The sequence below is a fragment of the Alternaria conjuncta genome (assembly GCF_024043145.1).
Source record: "Alternaria conjuncta strain BMP 0040 chromosome Unknown scaffold_6, whole genome shotgun sequence".
In the NCBI taxonomy this organism is placed as follows: Eukaryota; Fungi; Ascomycota; class Dothideomycetes; order Pleosporales; family Pleosporaceae; genus Alternaria; species Alternaria conjuncta.
Window position 1 is genome coordinate 1,702,652 of NW_026250095.1, and position 20,160 is coordinate 1,722,811.

Sequence of the window (20,160 nt, forward strand, 5' to 3'; positions counted from 1 at the left end):
GGCTACTCATCCGAGGGCCTGCTCGACGGCCTTTGAGCGGGTATGCTTGGCTTCGCCGTATCTCGCCCAGTTCTGGGTTCTGACAATCCTTTAGGTGTTCATGACCCGTCACGACACACTGCAATGTGTTCACGAGCCTTTCGGCGATGCCTACTACTTTGGACCTGAGCGCCTTGCTGAGCGTTATGAGAATGACCCCAACGCCAGGAAAGAGTCTGGCTACGAGGACAGCACATACAGGACCATCTTTGATCGCATTGCGAGAGAGAACTCCGAGGTTCGTTCACTAATGCTTTTCATGTTTCTCCTCAGCTTCGTACCATTTCCCCTCACCTTTTCGTTCCTACGCATCCAATCGATCATCTTATATTCGCAATCTCGTCATCTTGGCCGCTATTGCGTGTTGTGTGTCTCAGCCATCCGCCCGCCGGTCAGATCCCGATCAACCCCGCCCCTACTGCAATCATCCCACACGTTCTTTCGAGCCCATCTTGCACAATCTCTCGGCCTTTCAAAGCGAGCGCACCAATTCCAATGAGCCCAAAACGACCCCTCGGCTTGAAAACCTCAGGAATGTGGTCTTTCACATGCCCGAGATACCGCCGAAGCATTCCGTTCCCACCGACTCTTATTGCCCTGACTTCAGCCTTACGACAGCCCATTCGACGAAGATCTCTGAGGCGCAAGATGCAGCCTCGTAGAAGAAGTCCATACTCACCTCTTACAGGGCAAGCGCGCTTTCATCAAAGACATGGCCCAATACTGGATTCCTCCCGTCGGCAAGCCAGCGACGATCGCACCATCTCTGTCCAACTACCGCCGCGGCGTAGGAACAAACACCACCGAACTCTCGCCCGTCACCACTCGTAGCGACCCTTCCAAGCCTCCCTACCCATACGACACCAAAGGCGAGCCCAACAACCCGACCGTTATCCCCAAGGATTTGTTGGCGACTTACCACTTCACCTTCCTCATCCGCCACCCAAAATTCTCCATCCCATCTTACTACCGCTGCACCATCCCTCCGCTAGACAAAATGACTGGCTTCTACAACTTCCGTGAGGACGAAGCCGGCTACGACGAGCTCCGTCGCCTATTCGACTACCTGCGCTCTGAGGGCCAAATCGGTCCCAAGTTCGCTGGTCAAAAGGAGGTTGACGCCAACGACCAGGCAAACGGCCACACCGGTGGCGTAGAGATCTGCGTTATCGATGCGGATGATCTGCTCGACAACCCATCCGGCATGATTGAGGCATTCTGCAAAACTACAGGAATTGAGTGGGACCCAAACATGCTCGTATGGGACACGGAGAAAGACCAAGACAAGGCCAAGGAGGCTTTCGAGAAGTGGAAGGGTTTCCATGAGGATGCTCTGGACAGTGATCGTCTGAGGGAACGCACACACGTAAGTTTTGACAAGCTATATCATAACAGGATCAGTTGAAAAAGAAGACGTTTGCTAATAATGAGTAGAAGAAGGAGCCAAAGAGTGATGAACAGCTCTTTGCTGAGTGGAAGGAGAAGTACGGCGAAGAGGGCGCGAAGCAAATCCGGGATACCGTTGCCGCTAATGTGGAGCATTACGAGTACCTGAAGCAATTTGCTATCAAGCTATAGAGGATTGTGAGGAAGGATAGATCAAACAAGTATTTCAAGGCTTCGAATCAATACCAAAACATATGGTAGATGATAGACCTAGAAGCATACAATAGGTCAAAATAGCGATAACGAGTTTCATTAGCAAAACACGAACATTTGACTATAACTTTCACGTAATGTTTCTGCGGTTTTGGTAGCAGATGTGCCGTCCATTCCCTTCTCAAACTCCACACCGCCACAGACCTTCACCAGACGTCCACACTCGCCTCATCAGCCAATTTACCCATGCGCTCGCTTGAACGTCAGCTGACCCGCCCACCCTGCATCGCGGATACGTGCTTACGCTTACCTACTTACCTCCATCTCGCATCTAGAAGCCGCCACAATGTCCATCTCCCAAATGACAAAAAGGCCGTTGCAGCGGTGAGTCTCCCCGCCGTCAAATCAATACACGCCGTACCACGGAGAAAGCCGCGCAAACGAAAAGTTGCACGATAAGGAACGTGAACAAGACATACCTAGTTACAAAGGCGAATTAACGTGACAGATATCCCAGATGCCTGAAGGCCACCGAGTCGGCCGCCCCGCAAACATGCCCTTTTCCCGATCATCATCTATCTCCTGAGGGTTACAGAAGCGGCGGCCCCGGGAATGTGATTATGTGATTATGGGACGGGGGGCTGGTGATAAGGCTGATCGTGGTTGCAGATGCGGTCGTTGCGATAGGGGGCGACTAGCCGACTTCTGGGGTACGGGAAAGGAGAATGTGTGTTTCAAGATGATGAGGTTTTTTCTTTGTGTGGGTAGACGAGGCCCGAGGTATAAGACCTTAGCGCAGCATGGAGGAGGAGGTATGGGGCTATGGAGATATGAAGATATGCAGCCGAGGGAGGCGAGTGGTGCGGGGGTTGCAGGAGTGGCGATAAAGACGCTGGTAGTATTGTTGACATCAATGGAAGCAGACGTGACAAGCGACCAAAGGACGTCGTAGTAATATCGATTCCACTAGATAAGTAAGAACAACACAAAACACAAAGAGTCTACTCCGCCATAATATGCCCCAAAGCAATCATGCAACATGTACATCGTCCCCCACCCCCCAAATTGACCCAGTTATAATGATAGAAATACACAAAGGTATCAAATCCGCGAAAGAAAACTCCAAAAGCGCCGAATCCGGAACACCGACGCTTATCCGTGTGCGTAGAGAATGCGTAGTTTTGCGTGAAGAACGATAGAGATGAGAAAGAAGCTGGGGGAAAGAGATGATCATATGATCATACGCGTATTTGACCAAGTTCGATCTCGCGCCTCCGCTCTTCCCGGCTGAGGTTGCGCGAGTGACTGCCTCGTCCCTCTGTACTGGAAGGGCGGTTCTCGCTTCGCCCCCGGCCATATTGTGTCCATTGTTCGCTAAGACTATCCGGTCTGCTGTCTGAGCGGTCGCGGCCCCAATCGCCGTGTGTTTGTGCGGGCGTGCCCACCAACTCCTGACTGTGCTGGTGCCTTGCCTGTTGCTCCCTGTCTTCTGGCAGGTCTATCCTGAAGGTGGTGTTGATATCGGGGCTCGGTCGCGGGTCTCCTGATTTGAGGAGGAGAGCCATTTGCTGGTTCACGCGGTCGTCTTCGGAGTATAGGGCGGCGGGTGGCTGGGAGGGCGAGCGCATGGCGGTGGGGTACATGTTTGGGATGAAGTTGTTGTAGTAGTTTTGGTCGGACCAGAGGTTCTGGCGTGTGTCGGTATGTCGCTTGGACTTGACTATGCGGCGGTATGTCCAGAGGAGGAGAGAGCTGTAGAGGATTGTTCCGGCGGCGCTGATGACAGTGCCGCTTATGGCGGCATTTCCCCAGTGATAGTTGGGCGAGGAGACGAAGTTGTAGGCTATCGAGATAAGGCCGAGTGCGGAAGAAGTGAGCGCAGGTCTACACATATGGTTAGTATTCCGCTGTTGGTGGAGGCATGGTGGCCTTACAGGAAGACGCCGTCGGCTTGGAAGCGCTCATTGCGACAGGCGAAGCAGAGCAGTGCTGTGAAAGAGTAGCCGGCTGTGAGGAGCGCGACAACAAAGACAGATAGGACTGCTCGGCTGAACTTGAGCTCGTAGTCTTTTCTGTAGAGGCCGGGCAGTATGAGGTAGCTTCGAGGCGTTAGCATGCTTTCGTCTGAGCCGCCTCGAGACGCATCGCAGGCACTCACCCTCCGAGTATCATCCATGACGCAGCCAGGGCTATAAGGCGCCAGTACCACGGCGTGCCCTCTCTCTTCTCATGGCCCGACTCGCTGATGTTGTGATAGCTCTTGTTGCTAGAGCGCATTGAGTCGGTGGTTCGCGCCTTGCGCGGCGGGGTGCCTGGTTCGCGTCTCGGGTAGTGCCTGGCGTCTCTGCTATGACTCTCGCGCAGTGGGAGCGAGCAACCAAGAAGACGTCGGCATGCAGAGCAGAAGCGCGCGAACGATGAATAAACGAGTGACTGTGGCAAATGTCGGCTCTAGTTGTTGTCGAATTCCAGAATGCGATATGAGCCTCACTGGCGCCTGGCTGTCTGCTATTCAGCCTGACGCGGTGCAGATCGCTTCGGTCCGTCAAGTGCAGGTGGATAGCCGGGGCGAAGCGGCAGGTGCACGGCGCAATGGTTCCAGCTGGTGGGAAAAACAACAACGAGCGACCAGGACAAGATGCCGTTCGTTCTTATTGAATAGCAATAAGAGCAGAGCAGTAGCGAGCGAAGACGTGGGCTGAACGGGCGGTGGGAGAAGAGGGCGCCAACGTGCTCGTACTTCGCTGAGGCGGAGGACGCCTGCATGCCCGCTCAGCCACTCGACGTCCTGCTGAGCATTGCTGCACCCCTGCCGACATGCCCCCCGTAGATCAAGATGGCAGTGAGCATCTTCAATGCAGTGCATTCGACATCGCAATAAAGACTTGCCTGTTGATCAGCGGCTGGCCCTCTCGTCGCGACCATCGTGACTTCTTCCGACGCTCCAACAACACCATGAATCAAGGCCTCCAGCCCGCGACTCCGCTTCTCTTTGTCTCTCCTGCCTGCCCAGGGCGACCCCAGATTCCAGAACGCGTCACCTCCAATTCCCAGCCAAGCCCTCTGCCCATGTCTGCTCAATCTCGCTGACCCGCGCCGCACCTTGGGTAGTGCAGCTTACTCTATGAGCCACCGCTTCTTCTCTGATTTGCCTGCTTCCTTCCTTCACCTTCCCTTCTGTTGCAGCGCTAGCGACTCTGTGCTCTCCGGTAGACACTGTTGCCGGTCAGACATGACGTCGTCGCTCCTATCGCAATGGGAAATGTTGCGACCTCATCATTGACCTTTTGTCATGGTGTTGCGAGTTGTTGGCGGTATGAGTCGGGGTCATGGCACGGGCAGTCTGCCTGGGTTGGTGTCTACGCGGTTCCGCCTACAATAGAACAAGTCGAACGGCACAGCGTCAGACTATTGATCTTGAGCAGAAGCGCATCGCGTCTGCACTCTGTTATATTACAGGACGCTCTCTCGCAGATTCAAGAGATTCACACTCGTCGCGTATAGCAACTTTAGGCCTAGGTACAGCCCATTGCATAGCCTCGTGCACGTAGTAACCCAGCGCTACATCGTGGCATAGTACAACATCACACGCCACGAGAATGCTGTTCCCCGCCGATAGGATACGGCATGAGCCGACGGTTCAGCCTCCACGATACCCGGATGATGGTGACGGATATGCGCGAATGGGCGTCAACACTGCCTTTTCTGGCAAACATCTTGTGCGCGCTTCCCTACCCACCTAGGCAGATTTGATAGATCTGCATATTCATCTTGCGATGAGAACACACTGCACCTTTCGTAACTCAACTTGAATTGATGAATTGATGGTGCATTCCCTCGATTTTCATTCTACACAATACAGGCATGCGTATGTGGCAAGATGCGGTATCATTCGCGATGCTGATCCGCGCACCTGGTTCGAGCTGCAGGGGCAGCTTCCAGTGCCTCACATGGGCATGCGTGTCATCGGTAGAACCACACCGCATCTTACCTTACAGTACACACTCATTAGCTATAGGTCCTTCCGCGATCTCACTGCCTGAAGATTCGGGATCATTTCTTTCGGGGTCTCCATTAAGAGACCCGTTCGGCGCTTCGGGGTTCAGGGGCAAGAAAGATACTTGCGTTGATGTCGGATAGTCCGAAAAATACTTGATGGGGATAAGACGTGACGATTGAAGCAGGCAGCGGGTATCAATCTTGTCGCTGTTGTGATGTTTGTGGGTGTTTGTCACGGTTCGTGAGTGCCGAGAATTTGGGGCTGGGAATGCAGGTGCTACCGGTCCGGTGCATGCCCCACCTTCAAGCGGGAACCACGTCTTCTTTTTCAATCGATTCCTTCTCCAGGAATCGAGTACAGCGCAGCGCTGGAGGCAGGAACTGCTTTGTGTGAAGTTATATTTGCCAGTGTGACGCTGTTTCCCATCGATCCAGCTACTCAACCTTCTGGTTGATCAATCTTCAGTAGTATAGTGGTCAGTATTTCCGCTTGTCACCTATCAGGCAACTCGCGGGAGACCGGGGTTCAATTCCCCGCTGGAGAGCTCATTCTTTTTGCTTTTGCCTACTGCATGCATAATGGGGTAGGTAGGGCCCAGGAGCGGTTGGGATCAGATTCGGTGTTCGTGACCCGCAACCTCTAAACCTACACTACTACAACTACCTACCACGCCGGTCGCTACATAGCAACGGCCGCCTTTATCTTTTTCAACATCAAAAGGGCTGTCTCAAGACATTGTCAGAGCTAAGAATGCCTCTGCAGCACATGCGACGCGGAGCGGCATGCTTCTTTTTGTTGCGCCGTGCTAACGAATGCCACCGCATCCGAACAGCTTCCTGACGCGATTGTCTCCTTATGTCATCACCGTGTCGGCGCATCAACCTACACAAATCCATTCGAACACTATTGTTGTCACGGCCGGCCGCGTGCAAGCGCTCTTGAGGCTTCGTAGGTCTCGTCAGCTGCATCTGGTCTTCCCATGCAGAGGAACCTCTGGTCGCACACTCAGCACGTAGTGTGAGGCGCCGAATCCTCTATGGCATGTCTTCGTTACCATGCGGTTTCGGGTTCTCTCCGGCGCTTGACGAAGTAACAGCAACACAGGCCCGCTCTGATTCTGGACTGATATGGATCTCACATTCACCGCAGGTGAATTATATCTACCAGAAATGCACAAGGCGTTGACCATGCCAGACGGAGCCGCGCGCAAGGCGATGCGGCTTCTATGAGACTCAGTCATGAAAGGCTAACCTAGAGTCGGATAACCGCTACATAGCTACGAGCGCAGAAAGACAAGATGTAATTTGAGACACCGCCTTGTCCAAACCTTACGAGCGCGGACGAGTCCACCATCCTACGCGTGGTGGTCACCTTGTCAGTGAAAGCTAATTCCCATCACCTGTTCTTTCATTAACGCATAGTCGGGTCACGGTCTAGGCTTCTGTCACTACCTCAAGCACGAGCTCCATTCACGCCTGGTCTGAGCGTTTAGTGGAGTTTTACACGCCTGTTCCATATAAACACCCCCTTTTGATGAGCAACTCTCACTATACCAGCTCTCTTCCCTACTTTCGTACAGGCAGATCTAATTAACACATCCAGTTCCACCCCTACGGCTCAACTGGTTTGTCACACTCAAACCACATTCTTGAACTGCCTACTCACTTTTTTCAGATACCTTTGTTCAAAAGCCTGCCCAACCCCAACCGTATTCAGCCACATAAGAACAAACCCCAAAGCTTTGAGCTAGTTACATACGCAGTTAACAAGATGTCTGCTACTAACATCGCCCCTGTTACATCTGATGCCGTCACCGTTGACAGCACTAACACCAACACTCCTGTTGACGCCAAACAAGAAGCTCTCCACAAGATAGCTGCCGAGAAAGAAGCCAAGCGCATCGAGAATGTTGCTATACAGAAGAGGAAGCTCGAAGCTGCTAAGCAAAAGGCGGCGCAAGAGATGATGTCTAAGGGCAAGAACGCGATCCTCAAGGCCCAGCCTAACCGACCTTCACGAAGACCGGCGAAGAAGAATCGAAAACCGCTTCCCCCTCCTGCCAACCGGACTCATGAGATCGAAGCGACTATGGAGAAGACGAAAGCTAGCGCTGAAGAGAAACGTCTTGCCCCTCTTCGAGTTGTTCGCCCAAGCTACAGCTACAGCGATATCGTTGAGCAGCGCATTGTCGATGGCGTCGTTGAGCGCATTGTGCATGCCAACCATTCTGCGCATGCGTCTTGTGCCGCCCACGATCATGAAGACGGTATTGAGCAGCGCATGGCAGACGACGACACTGAACCTTCCTTCCAGCCCGCTGATGCGCCCGGAACTGCCCAGTCTGAGGAGTCAGATAGGGCCACGGAACCCGATACTGAGTCAGACGAAGTTGCTCCTCAGCTAGTTCAAGAGCTTGCCTCTCCCGAGCAGATCGCGGAGCCTGAAGACGACGACAATTCTTCCGAAGCTTCCAGTATCACTGCACTACCCCACATCTATGTCACCGCTCCGACAGATGATGCGAATGAGGATACCTCAATGTCGGGAAATCTGTCTGAGGCGGTTGACAAGTCGACCGAGCCGATCCAGGCAGCTGTTTTTGAAGAGTCAACTTGCAGTCCTTCGGGGATCCTGTCGATGCCAAACTCAACTCTTTACCCTTCGCGCCTATCCCGCGACGAAGAGGCTAAGTTGGTCGCTATGCACGTCGCGCCCATCGTACTGCCGGTCGTTGAAGCCAAGCAGCAGAAGCTTAGCAAGGCTGAGAAGAAGGCCGCCAAGACATCTGAAGCATCTAAGGATGTAACCACGATTGAGTCCAAGGTGGTTCAAACGCTCCCCGAGCCCGACTCTACCGAGACTGCGATGAATACTGTCGATCCAGTTGTCATGGCAGAAGAATACACATACGTCGCGACACTTCTTGCGAGGCCCAATGGCTCTGGTGTGACCACGGATTCTCGCGATCTTCACGAGAAGCTCGTCGCGCTTCATGTCGCTCCTCTCTCGCTGCCAGTCACTGCACCCAAGCAGCAGAAGATCAACCGAAAAGCTACTAAAGCCAACCTCCAGATGTCTACTCCGGTTGAGAAGCAGGAACCTGATTTTGTCGCCTCTCTTCTTTCCAAGCCTAACGGCCCAGGCGAGACCCAGGAGGCGCGCGACTCTCATGAGAAGCTAGTTACGCTTCATATCACTCCTCTCTCGCTGCCGGCCATTGCGTCCAAGCAACAAAAGACCTCAAAGACAGAGCAGAAGGCTAAAAAGGTTGACAAGAAGAAGTCCGTCGCTACGGAGAAGAAAGAGCCTGACTTTGTCGCCTCTCTTCTCTGCAAGCCAAATGGCCCGGGTGCATCCAAAGAGACTCGCAACCTTCACAACAGGCTCGTGGCTACGCATGTAGCGCCACTCAACTTTTCGGTTTCCATACAACAGGATAAGAATAAGAAAGCCGAGAAGGCCAACAGGTATATCGAGACTTGGACCGCTGACCCTGATGCCGTTGATGCACTGTTCACCAGCATGGTGCCTCCCATTACTGAGGAGCCTATCTCTGCTGTTGAGGAGCTGAGTACAGACGATACAACGCGCGACGAGCCGTCTGTCGTCATTGCGACTCCCATCCATGGGTTCTGGCAAACTGTTCTTTCCAAACCCACTGCCATCGAAGCCACCAAAGCCACCACCGTCGAGCAGACCGTCATCATCCCGGACTCATCATCGGAGTCCGACACCATAGAATCATTCAGACCCTCCAGCCCCTCCTCAACGCACTCCACCCCATCCATCCTTCGCGCAGCCTCAAAAGCACGCACAACCCTCCTCGGCGCCACATCCCTAGAAACCTTCATCAACGCCCTCGACTTCGAACTCTGGGACGGCACGACCACTAAAGACGATATATGCGAGGCCTTCGCTTCCCTATCTTCCCATCCCACAACTGCTGGTCTGGATACCGCTAAGATGCAGCGCAAGATCAAGCTAGGTAGTACTTCGCTGTACGCGTTCCTGCGTCAGATTACGTTCATCGAGGATGAAGAAGTGACGGTTGTGGGGGAGGTGATGAAGGTGTTTAGGAAGGCGGCGAGGGAGCAGGTGACGGAAACGAAACTGGAGGTTGCGCTGTGGCTGGAGGAGGAGACGGATGAGGGCAGTCAGCGAGGCAGGCGGTCAAAGCGTTCTTCTCTGGCCGGTGGGGTCTAGGTGCGACGTCGTGTGCGTGATCTGGATACTCACGATATGGTGTGAGTAGTCTGGCTGCTCCTTTCCTTTTCTCCCCAAAAGTTCTGCACGGCTATTTTTTCATTGTTATTGTTATGGGGCGGGTTATCGTGGGTTGAGCGGCGTGTTGGGGACGATATTTTCATATCACTATCATCGCTCTAGGGTTCCAAAGCGTGTACTCCACATCGGTTGAGCTTTAGACTTTGACTCACCTGGCGCCGGGTTTGAGTTGGCTTGTCGCTCCCTACTGTGGGTATTGGCTTAGTTATCCGAAGAGGCTGACGATCTTTCGGTCGAAGTTAGCATTTGCTTGAGGAAACATCGGTATTGATTCAACTGTAAAAGTTTGCATGCCTGACAGGAATGGGGTGAAAGCGATCGTAAATGTTGCAGGTGTAACTTGTCAATTTATTGAGAGATTGTTAGACGTGCACATGCATGAGAAAAGGACTTTGTGTTCATGACTCCATTCATATACATCCAGCAACACTATTGATGTGTGCGATGCTATATACAGGGTATTCGTACGACTGCCGCAGTGGCTTAGACCTTCTGCTCCACGCGGTGAGTCTGCTGCTCAGCGCCACCAGCATTCTCCATCTGGTACTCAACAGCCTTCTCACCCGACTCATCCATAATCTCAGCCATGCCACCAGAACCCTTTGTAAGCTCGGCACCCTTGCGACCAATAAGGTGCCAAGGAAGGTTGAACATCTCGTCGAGAGATTCGAGCGACTTTCCAGAAGTCTCGGGCAGGAAGAAGTACACCCAGACGAGACCGACGGCGGTGACGCAGGAGAAGAACAGCATAGTGCCTCCGTGGGTCATGGAAATGAACATGAGAGGTACAGCCTTGGAGTTACCGTACTGGTTGACAAAGTGGAATGTCATGGCGATGGAACCACCGAGAGCACGCAGACGGAGAGGGTAGATCTCGGAGTTGATGAGGTACTGGATCGAGTTCCATCCGAGCGCCCAACCGAAACCGGAGAAGTAGATCATGACGATGGCGCCCATGGCAGCGTGCTTTTGGCTGGAGCTCTGGGGTACGCCATCGGCGACACCGGTGTCGATGAGTAGGAATATGGCCATGTAGAGCATGGATAGGAGTTGGAGTGTGATACCGGTGGCGAGAGAACGCTTACGGCCGAGGAAGTCGATCAGGAAGAAGGCGCAGATCATGGAACTGACAAACTTGACGACACCGAAGATGGCTGTAGCAAACAGCTTCTCTTGTTGACCGCTCGTGCCCATCATTTCAAAGTACTTGGGTGCGTAGCTGGGAGTCGTGTTAGTTGTGTGTGCGAAGCATGGGATCTGAGTGTCGAACTTACATTGTGATGGAATTGGCGCCCGACCACTGCGATAGCAGCTGCGACAGGACTGAAAGCTGAAGACGGTAGAGGTTGGCCTTGCTGGAGAACAGCTCACGGATGGGTCCGAGCCAAGATGTACCCATGGTGGCTTCGCGTTCGCGGTTGAGCTGGTCGTTGATATCCATAATCTCCGAGGTGACGTAAGGGTGGTCAGCGGGGAGGTTGCGGAGTTGTGCGAGGTTGTCGAGCGCCTCCTCGTGGCGGCCGACCTTGATCAACCAACGAGAGCTCTCTTTGGCGAACCAAGACAGGGTGAAGATGAGACCAGCGAACATGATGTGCATGCTGTTGGGTACGAGCCATTGAGCATCAGTGGCAGACGAGATGTGGATGGAGGAACCCCAAGATGCGAAATAGGCCAGCATGATACCGATGTAGACTGATCCAGCGAAAGCGCAGACACAGAGACCACGGATGGCCCTGGGCGCAGTCTCAGCTAGGTAGGTGGGCGCGACGACAGTGGTCTGTCCGATGCCGATACCAGCAATGAAGCGGCCGGCGTAGATTTGTCCAACGGAACCAGTGATAGAGCTGGTGAGGAAGATGACGATGCCGATAACCCAGACAATGCAAAGTTGGCGAGTAGCCCAGAGACGACCAATCTTATCGGTGATGAAGAAGGCAATGAGGGAACCCAAGATGGAACCCATCTGTACCATAGATGTGATGTTCGATAGAAGCTCCGCGATCTCGTGCTCGCTCTTGCTGCCGTCTTCTTCGAGTCCGAACTTGCGTTTGAAGGGGTCGAGTTCGGCTGTAGTACCGATGAGGCCTTCGTCGATACCACGAGCAGCGCCCATGAGACCAAAGACTAGGACGAGTTAGTTGGGTAGAGTCTGGTGGGAGGTGAGATAACTTACCGAAGACACCATACCAGAGACGCCAGTTAAGGCTCTCCTTGGGAGTGTGCTTCAAGTTCTCCTTCCATGGGTTCCAAACGACCATGATGGGCGATATTGGTATAGGTAGATCGGAGTAAGGTCGTGATTGAGCTGCGGAACCTACGTCTGTCGGACAGGGAGGAAAGGCAGTGACGACTCAACTGTACAAAGGCGCATGTGCCTCTTATACTTGAACTGATGGTGGGGTACGAGTTGCGGAGATCCCAGACGCAAGGCCTGCTAAATCACACCATCCATGAGACCCCAGAGTCAACCCCGGAAGCCTCTACTCCACGTTTGTCCATCGCCAGTAGCGGTCGGCGTCGGTCTTCCGAGCCAGGAATGCCGGATGACCTTCCCAACTGTGGTTTTCCCAACGTTCAATAGGTCGACCCGTCTCGTCGGCCATTGCAGGCGTTGGAACTAACCCTCGCGCAGTAAGCGGACCGCTGATCGTCTGATCAATTACCGATCAAGCGGCCACGCCGGTCGCCTCTCGTGTCTCTCACGGCAGCGCCATCTGCACGTAGGTTACATGCCCAGTAAGGAGGCGGAAAGGTTGGCAGGCTTAGGTGGAGAAAGCTTCCTTGTTCGTGCGTCTTGTGGAGCTTGGGGCCGAGCTAAGGACGAGTCAAGAACCTGGCCACCACACGATGGGAACCCCGCATTATTCCCCAAACGCTCTCGTGTCCCGGATTTCTCTTGGTCTCCCACGTTAGCTGTCAGTCGAGGAAGAGAAGCTTGTCAAGCTCCTCGTAGCGGCCGGGGAGGTGCCGTAAATACATGCCGCGCTATTGGCTGGTACCATCCCGGGAAAATCTCGCACGCGGGATAAATTACTACGCTATTCTGACGCTGCCTCGCGACGAGACCGTTCGCCGGCAGAATTATGACCGAGAGGAGCGTCGGAGCAGGGTGTCGGCTTCTGAGGTTAAGCTCCTGGACGAGACCTCGTCTCGCGGCGGTGTGTCGACACAAGCGATGCGGCTCCAACTCCTTCAGCCTTTTCCAGTAGCGCCCGCGTTGTGACTACCCCAAATGGTATCCCGTCCCTCCAATGCATATGCCGTGGGGACTACACTATCGGACATAGATACGGCGCCTGCAGGATATACTGGTAGAGCTAACGTTGCGCAGGTGTGAAAATGTGTCGCTTCTTCGGTCGCTCTGGCGCTGATACGAGTCCTGGTTGTCGGAGCCTCTGATGGGTCGTAGGACAATGATCCGACTCTTGGCTCTCACTTGGCTCTGTACCCCAAAGTCCAGCAGGAAGGGTATTCTGCCGTAGTGGCAGCTGGATCGTTGAACCCACAACGGCAAGCACAACATCTCCAAGCGCTTTGTTGTCTTGACGAAAGCCCAGACCGCCAGGGTTCTTCTTGTCTCCACAGAGCTTTGCATTCGCAGTGCATCTTGTCATGCGATGCGAAGAAACAGACAGGTCTAGAGGTGTGATACGTCCACCACCCCCGGTCGGAGCTCCGAGTGTTATCGGTGCGAACGCAGGCGCTTTGACTTGGGGTCTCCACACACACGAGGTGCGCGTGAGATGGTTAGCGAAGACCAAGCTTGCCATGCCTTCACCAAGTGCTTGTGAACAGCGCAAGCCATTGTGCCAAAGGACGCCCAAGTGCTTGTCTTAGACGTCAACAGAGCAACGTTTTTGCTACATCGTATCTTTCGTAGGCATCATCGAAGTCATGTCCCGTCCTCTCAAGCGCTGCGATAAATTTGAGAATCATGCGGGCATCCTTCTGGTCCACAGCGGGCGAGATTGATCGGCTGGTCGGCGATGCCAGTGGGTCTAATCCTTCCTCTTATGCATCGTGTATACAAACGGCTACCGTCGAAGCCACAAGAATCCAAGTGTCGGTGATTGCCGTGCATGAAACATCTACTGAGGTGGTGTTATGTTCAATCCGCGTTGCCGGCTAGGTCGCCCTCAACAGACATTGGCTTTCGTTCAACACATCCATCCAAACATCGTGTGCGTATGTCCGCGGGCGGAGGTGTTGAATGATCGGGTGGATACGGACGCTGACAAACGCCTCTGAACTGATTAGCCGCCTTGGAAAGCATATGGGTGGGAAAGCACGCACTTACGAGCTCATTGTGGGTATCAACCAAGACGGACCAAGGCGCCAATGTTGGGGATAAGACCCATTTATACGTCTTGTAATCACAACGACTGATTCAAGCCGTGCGGAGAAATGGGACCCGGGGTACGAGGTTCACATGTCACTTTGACTGGACGCCTGAGGGGTCCAGTACGGTTATCCGGAACTAGTTGTGGGGAGTGTGTGACTGAACGTTAGATCTGGGGTGATGGGAGAATGTCGGTGTGTGGGCAGCAAATGAGATGGCGAGGTTTGTAAGTGGCAGTTAGGCGATGAAGCACGTGTTAGCATTGTGCCGTGGCCCCGAGGGAAGTGACGACCAGGGAGTAGGCGCGATGGAGTGAAGGACAATCTGAGGCAGGTGCGATATGACCACCGCTGCGCAACAGTGCGCAATGATCAGCACATCGCGTCTTCAGTTCAGAACGTAAGTAGGTGCAATTTTTTTTTCTCCATCTGCACTGCGCTGGTATCGGATTAACCGCAGAAATGCTGGCATACCGATGTCGTACCATTATGTCGACATCGTGCCCGGATTCCCGGAAAAGGCAACCGCGGACCCTCCATGCCGAGCTCGCTCAATCCTCCTCAGAGTCCCCCTCAGCATGCTCTTCCTCCCCCACAAACCTAGCCCGCTTACTCGGACAAACCTCACCACCATCCTCGCGCCCTCTCTTCTCAGCCCTGGGAGTGTCTTCCTGCTCCTGCGCCCACAGTGCCAACTCCAACTCCTCTATCAAATCCACATCATCAGCTACGCCCTCCCCTTCAACCTCTTCCCTGTTCCTAGACAGCTCTATTGCCATCTCTAGGCCCTCGTCAACCCTCGACGCGCGCTGTCGGTAGCAAGCGTTGCCGTTTTTGCCGTGTTCGTGGTATCGCTTGCACCATGCGCCTTCGGTGCTCTCTTCGATCTTCAGTGTGAGGTTACGCCGGACCATGCGCAGACTTGTTTGCATGATGTCGAAGAGGAGCTCGGGGTGTAGAGCGAAGCCCTTGCGCGTGACTTTCCCGACGATGTGCTCGGTCTTGTCGCCGCCCAGGGCGAGTGCGTCGGCCCAGAGGAGTCTCGCTCCACATCTCGGTGATGTATATGTGTAAAGTAAGTTGAGGAGGTCAGTGTGAACCGAAGTAACATCCTTGTCAAGCTCAGGATCCGTGACCTCCAAGTCGTAGTCTCTGGGAAACTGATCGAACTCCGCCGGGATGTTCTTGCCCTTCCGCCACGCATGTTGTGCGACTCGCTTGCGCCGATTGAGCGCTCGATTCGGGAGCCAGATTTCCTCTGTTTTCTCCTCATCCTTTTTCTCGTCTTTTTCCTTATCTTCTTGAGCCTTTTTGCGCTGGTCGTGGAACTTGCGGATCCATGTGTCGGCTACCATGTCGCAGAGATCCCAGAACTTCTCTTGGTAGCAGACAATGTATAGCTGGGTGAGGGTCTTGGCGCTGTAGGGTAGGGCCTGGTATGGGTTGGCGGCGTCGGTGAGGCCGGGAAGGTCGAGGTTGATTTTGGCGTTGCTCTTGAGGTTGCTCAGGATGAGGTATATTTCTTTGTCTGCTACGAACGGGGGAGGCACGGCAGGGGACGCGAACATCCCGTACTGTTCGACTGATTTCCTAGCGGCGGCGCCAAACGGCGTGCGGTCCTTGGGCGGACGTCCTCTTGGCTTTGGTGTCTTTGGCGGCTGCTTCATCTGCTCTTGGGCCTTGTGTGTAGTGTACGCTGAGCCAAGGTCAGCAATCTGGGCTCATAAAACAAGAAAGATGAGCACTCACATGGATCACTCGCGATGGTTCCTCTGCCATCGTTTCTAGCATCTTCCTCAGCCTGGTCAATGAAGGCATCGATCTCGCTACCCTGAGCGGCGTCGTATTGGTTTGGCTTTTGAATCGCTCGTCCAGTGCGAGTCGTGACCGGCGCCGCTTCTTCGGATTGCTGAGGAAGGTCGTCGTCTTGATCGTCTCTCTCGCTATATCCCGGTGTCGCGTCGCGCTCCTGCGCTGGGCTGTCCGATCTTCCCACCGATGGCTTGAACAGTAGCTTGGGTCCCGGTCTATCAGGTACAGCTTCTGGCGCTGATGGCGCTGGAGTCGCCGACTTTGAGGCTCTGCCTTTCGGTCGGCCGCCACCACGGCTACCACCTTTGGCGCCACCGCGAGGACGTCCCGGCGACTTTCCCGTCGTGACTGTCTTCTGTTTACCCATCGAGCTGTTGATGAAGGTTTGCTGATGATGCGAACCCGCGGTGAGGTCGATGAGTCGCTAAGTATGTGATCGGTCTGCGGTTGAGAACGAGGGAGTAGTTGCGTTGGTGTTACAGACTACCCGTTGTAGAAGAGAGAAACTAAGAGAACCTTCGTAGCCTATTTTGCTAAATTGCAGTGAAGGTGAGCGGTTATCGCTCGATGCGTCCAGGCACGCTAGGCTCCGAGACTGTAGAACAATAGGACGAGCAGACATGCGACAATAGTGAGAAACCCAAAGCGATGCAACCCCATTGGCATAGTGAATACCGAATAGGCACTGGAGCTTGCGCGCTCCCGAAGTGAGAGCGAGATTCCGACCTCTGCCAGATACGTCATCAAGACCAACGGTCGTGCGCTTTTATCACCAATGGTATCGAGAAGAGGAGAAATTGGTCTACGCCACTCTACAAACATAGAAAGCTCAATCAAGGTCTATCATGTGGAATGCCCGAAGAATTAACGAAGAATGGAACCAACAACAAACCTAGAACCCAAATTCAGCCCCCGGCCCGGGGTAACCTTCGCGTCTCACCTCCAACTCCTTCTCCTTCGCCTCATACCTCGTATAAAGCCGTTCCGCTCTCAAGACGCACTCCTGACAAAAGATAACGCCGGAGTCCTTGTTGAGAAGAAGTGCCAAGGGATGCGTGGGGCAGGGCTTGTCAGACTCACAGTTCTGACCACAAGGTTGCTGAGCAACACAGTAGACCTTGTGGCCACAATGTAAATTGTGCTCTTGGAGGTCTGGATTGGGGAACGGTGCCGCCAATATGTTGTCGACCAGGTCGTTCGGAATCTGGAGAGCCGCTACGATTTCTCCGCGTGTGAGTGCGAGAGAACGTCGACGGTATTTCTGGAAGAGGTAGTGGTCTACTGGAATTCCCTGACAGACTTCGCAATAGAGGGGTTCTTGACGCGGCCGAAAGTCAGTGGCCAGGATACTTATGAGCCTTGGACTAGAAGAGGACGCATTAGCGATTGACAGAACCTAAAAGCTTCGTCGATAACATACGCCGTGGGTGACTTTACGAGGGTCTCTGAGAACTGTGGGTTGGCCCCATTTATGGGGTATCGGCAGTTGCTACCGCATCTCGTATCCGACCCATCGATAACGACAACATGGCCGCAGTCGAGGAGGTGAAACATGTTCGGCGCGGTTCGACCGTGGTCGTCTACAGTGCCGCTACATGGTCTGATCATCCGTATCGCACTTGTGACCCTCTCGACGCTGTCTTGTGGTGTGTCCCGCCTTTGTTGCTCCGTTAGAGCTGGGGCCCAGGGCATATTGAAGGGTAGCGAGGTTGTAGATAGCGGGTAATCGTGATGGTTGATAACTTTAGAAGAGGATTCCCTTAGTACAATTGTCTGTCGAGCGTCCAGTAACAATATCGATAAATGCTTGCGGGGCGGTTGTTAGACAGCCGAGTGACCACAAGGTGCAAACGCGCGTACGAATAACGTGAAAGTGAATCGAAGAAGTGGAAAATCAGGCAGCAAGTCCGAGCTCCCCAACAATACTCTTGCCTCAAGTTTCATTTTCGCGACAGCTCTTGACTGACTTTTGAACACCGCCGGAAGTCGCAATGGCAGCGAATCAAGAGGAGTTCGTCCGCATCGGCTTGCGCGCGACGACAAGCAGCGATGATATACCGACGCTGTGTGCAATCTGTCTTGATGAGCTACAGTCGGACCAGGAGGTCGACGAGATTCGTCGTTGCGGCCACACTTTCCACAAGCATTGCTTGCTGGCCTGGCTCAACTCATGGAACACACAACATAGCAGCTGTCCAAACTGTCGCCTGCCGCTCTTTCCGAGTCGTCACCCTCTACCTGTAAGCATTGTTTACAAAATTAATCCACGCGCATTCGCTAATCGTGACGACGCAGCCACCCCCAAGTGATGTCGATGAACAAGGAGATCTGGCTGGCGTATTCACGAGCTTAGACGAACTAAGTAACACCGTGTCCATGCTGGGAGACACGGTGGTAGCTTTTCGCAACCACAACAACCTACTTCTGAGCGAGCTTAGGCGCCATAACCTTGATATTCCTGATGCATCGCCAAGCGACCCTCGATTCCGACGTGCGTTAGAAGCCGTTCACGAGTTGAAACCGGTGCCTTCATGTATCATGCCCGACCCGGCAACAGGCGAATACACACCTATAGAGGAGCGTTATCGCAGACTGAAAATCTTGGAAACAGACCGAATTTCCGGCGTCGCTCTCGAGGACCGCTGGAGGAATCGCTCTGCGTTCGTGCGCGACCTGGAGCGATTGGAGCAGCTTCGTCTCCATCTTGGTCCCCAACCGGCTTCAGACAACCGTCCCGAGCCAGGTCTAGACCAGACAAGGTTGCTTATCGAATATGGCGCTCTCTTGAACAAACTCATGCCTGACAACTGGCACTTCACTCCCGACGAGACCGGGGCTATGCGCAGCGAATGGCTAAGAAGTGCTGTTGTTGGCAGCTTTGATCGGGAGCTCCTGCAAGAGACAAGGTTGTTCTCACTTCTCTCGATCGCAACTGAAAGGGACACCAGGCAAGCGCTTGAGGGTATTTCGGAACGAGCAGTAAGGTTTATGCTTGCAGACTACAGACACAATTGGTTTGTGAACGCAGGCATTTTCCGTCACTACATGGCCAGCGAAAGCCAGTTTGGTGGATCATCGACTGTCGTACCTACACCACAGGCGTTCATGGTAGAACGTCCAGCACGACAGCGAGAAGTGTCTTCGTCGCGTCCGGGCGAAGGTAGTAGATGGCAACCCGGTATGTCGCCGTTCAGGTCCTCGGCCGCTCAGAGCCAGAGTATGAGAGTTAGTTGGTTCGATGAGATGCCGCGTGGAGCCAATGCAGAAGCTCTGCTTGACCCGGAGTATCTCCAGTGGCGGCAAGAGCAGGGTGAACCGTCAAGATTCAACAGTCCCATAGCCGTGGGAGGAGCAAGCCGTACCATGAGTGCTGAACCTGTCGCTGCACAACAACAGACCCGGCCCGTCGTCAATGGGGGTAGCAGTACGTTCACACAACTGCCTCGTACACCGGACATGGACGAACTTGTGCGACCACCCCAGAACAGAGAGCCAGATCTCCACCCGGAGCAGATGAGTCAGCGGGGAGAAATACATGAGGCCATCTTCAGCGAGCTGCAACCGCTAATCCCTGGACCCCAAGCGCAAACAGAGGCATCCAGACAGTGCCCTCGCCAGGCCATTCACGACCGCAGCGTGCAGACCAATGCGAACGCCATGGGTGCTCGGATGATTCGCATATTCCGACACACTCTTCATCGACGCCGGTCAAGGTAGAAGAATACATTGCAAACGGCGAAGATGGAAGTCATGAGGGAGACGGAGGGCGTTTGAGTGAGGAGTCAAAGGTGTGGGCGACAGACGAGATCAGGAGAGGCGAGGGACATGAAGGTATAGTGACCTGCAATATTCGTGAAGAGACGAGTTCCAATGCAAGTAAGGCCTCGTGTTCAGTGTCTGATGTTGACCTCAGGTGATGTCGTACCTAGGTGGTGATGTGTGAAGCATGCCGAGGGGGAAGTCGGATGACTGAGCGGATGACTAAGCCACCAGCTGCAAACGCGCCAAACAACAGGGAAGGCGGCTGTTCGCTGATAGGTGTAGCCCGCAGCTATCACACCTCACTCACCCAGCGCGCCTGCTCG

General features: G+C 53.9%; 6 protein-coding genes and 1 non-coding gene across 7 annotated transcripts; 4 read left to right on the forward strand and 3 right to left on the reverse strand.

The window, feature by feature from the left end:
- Positions 1 to 100: 100 nt before the first annotated feature.
- On the forward strand, positions 101 to 1,617 carry J4E85_004974 (uncharacterized protein; the record flags this gene model as incomplete). Its single annotated transcript, XM_051469225.1, has 3 exons — positions 101 to 277; positions 728 to 1,405; positions 1,474 to 1,617. 3 exons carry the CDS (start codon positions 101 to 103, stop codon positions 1,615 to 1,617), a joined length of 999 nt encoding a protein of 332 aa, XP_051327440.1.
- A 1,259-nt stretch (positions 1,618 to 2,876) lies between these two features.
- On the reverse strand, positions 2,877 to 3,915 carry J4E85_004975 (uncharacterized protein; the record flags this gene model as incomplete). Its single annotated transcript, XM_051469226.1, has 3 exons — positions 2,877 to 3,522; positions 3,573 to 3,737; positions 3,797 to 3,915. The coding sequence occupies 3 exons, from the start codon at positions 3,913 to 3,915 to the stop codon at positions 2,877 to 2,879; spliced, it is 930 nt and encodes a 309-aa protein (XP_051327441.1).
- A 2,181-nt stretch (positions 3,916 to 6,096) lies between these two features.
- On the forward strand, positions 6,097 to 6,182 carry J4E85_004976. The gene has a single exon. It is a non-coding gene; the product is annotated as a tRNA-Asp (tRNA).
- A 1,226-nt stretch (positions 6,183 to 7,408) lies between these two features.
- J4E85_004977 (uncharacterized protein) lies at positions 7,409 to 9,841 on the forward strand (the record flags this gene model as incomplete). Its single annotated transcript, XM_051469227.1, has 1 exon — positions 7,409 to 9,841. The coding sequence occupies one exon, from the start codon at positions 7,409 to 7,411 to the stop codon at positions 9,839 to 9,841; it is 2,433 nt and encodes an 810-aa protein (XP_051327442.1).
- Positions 9,842 to 10,405: 564 nt separating this feature from the next.
- J4E85_004978 (uncharacterized protein) lies at positions 10,406 to 12,183 on the reverse strand (the record flags this gene model as incomplete). The annotated part of the gene is made up of 3 exons (XM_051469228.1): positions 10,406 to 11,141; positions 11,197 to 12,049; positions 12,099 to 12,183. 3 exons carry the CDS (start codon positions 12,181 to 12,183, stop codon positions 10,406 to 10,408), a joined length of 1,674 nt encoding a protein of 557 aa, XP_051327443.1.
- Positions 12,184 to 14,814: 2,631 nt separating this feature from the next.
- On the reverse strand, positions 14,815 to 17,767 carry J4E85_004979 (uncharacterized protein; the record flags this gene model as incomplete). Its single annotated transcript, XM_051469229.1, has 4 exons — positions 14,815 to 15,959; positions 16,013 to 16,499; positions 17,016 to 17,366; positions 17,513 to 17,767. 4 exons carry the CDS (start codon positions 17,765 to 17,767, stop codon positions 14,815 to 14,817), a joined length of 2,238 nt encoding a protein of 745 aa, XP_051327444.1.
- An 846-nt stretch (positions 17,768 to 18,613) lies between these two features.
- On the forward strand, positions 18,614 to 19,792 carry J4E85_004980 (uncharacterized protein; the record flags this gene model as incomplete). Its single annotated transcript, XM_051469230.1, has 1 exon — positions 18,614 to 19,792. The coding sequence occupies one exon, from the start codon at positions 18,614 to 18,616 to the stop codon at positions 19,790 to 19,792; it is 1,179 nt and encodes a 392-aa protein (XP_051327445.1).
- Positions 19,793 to 20,160: the final 368 nt, after the last annotated feature.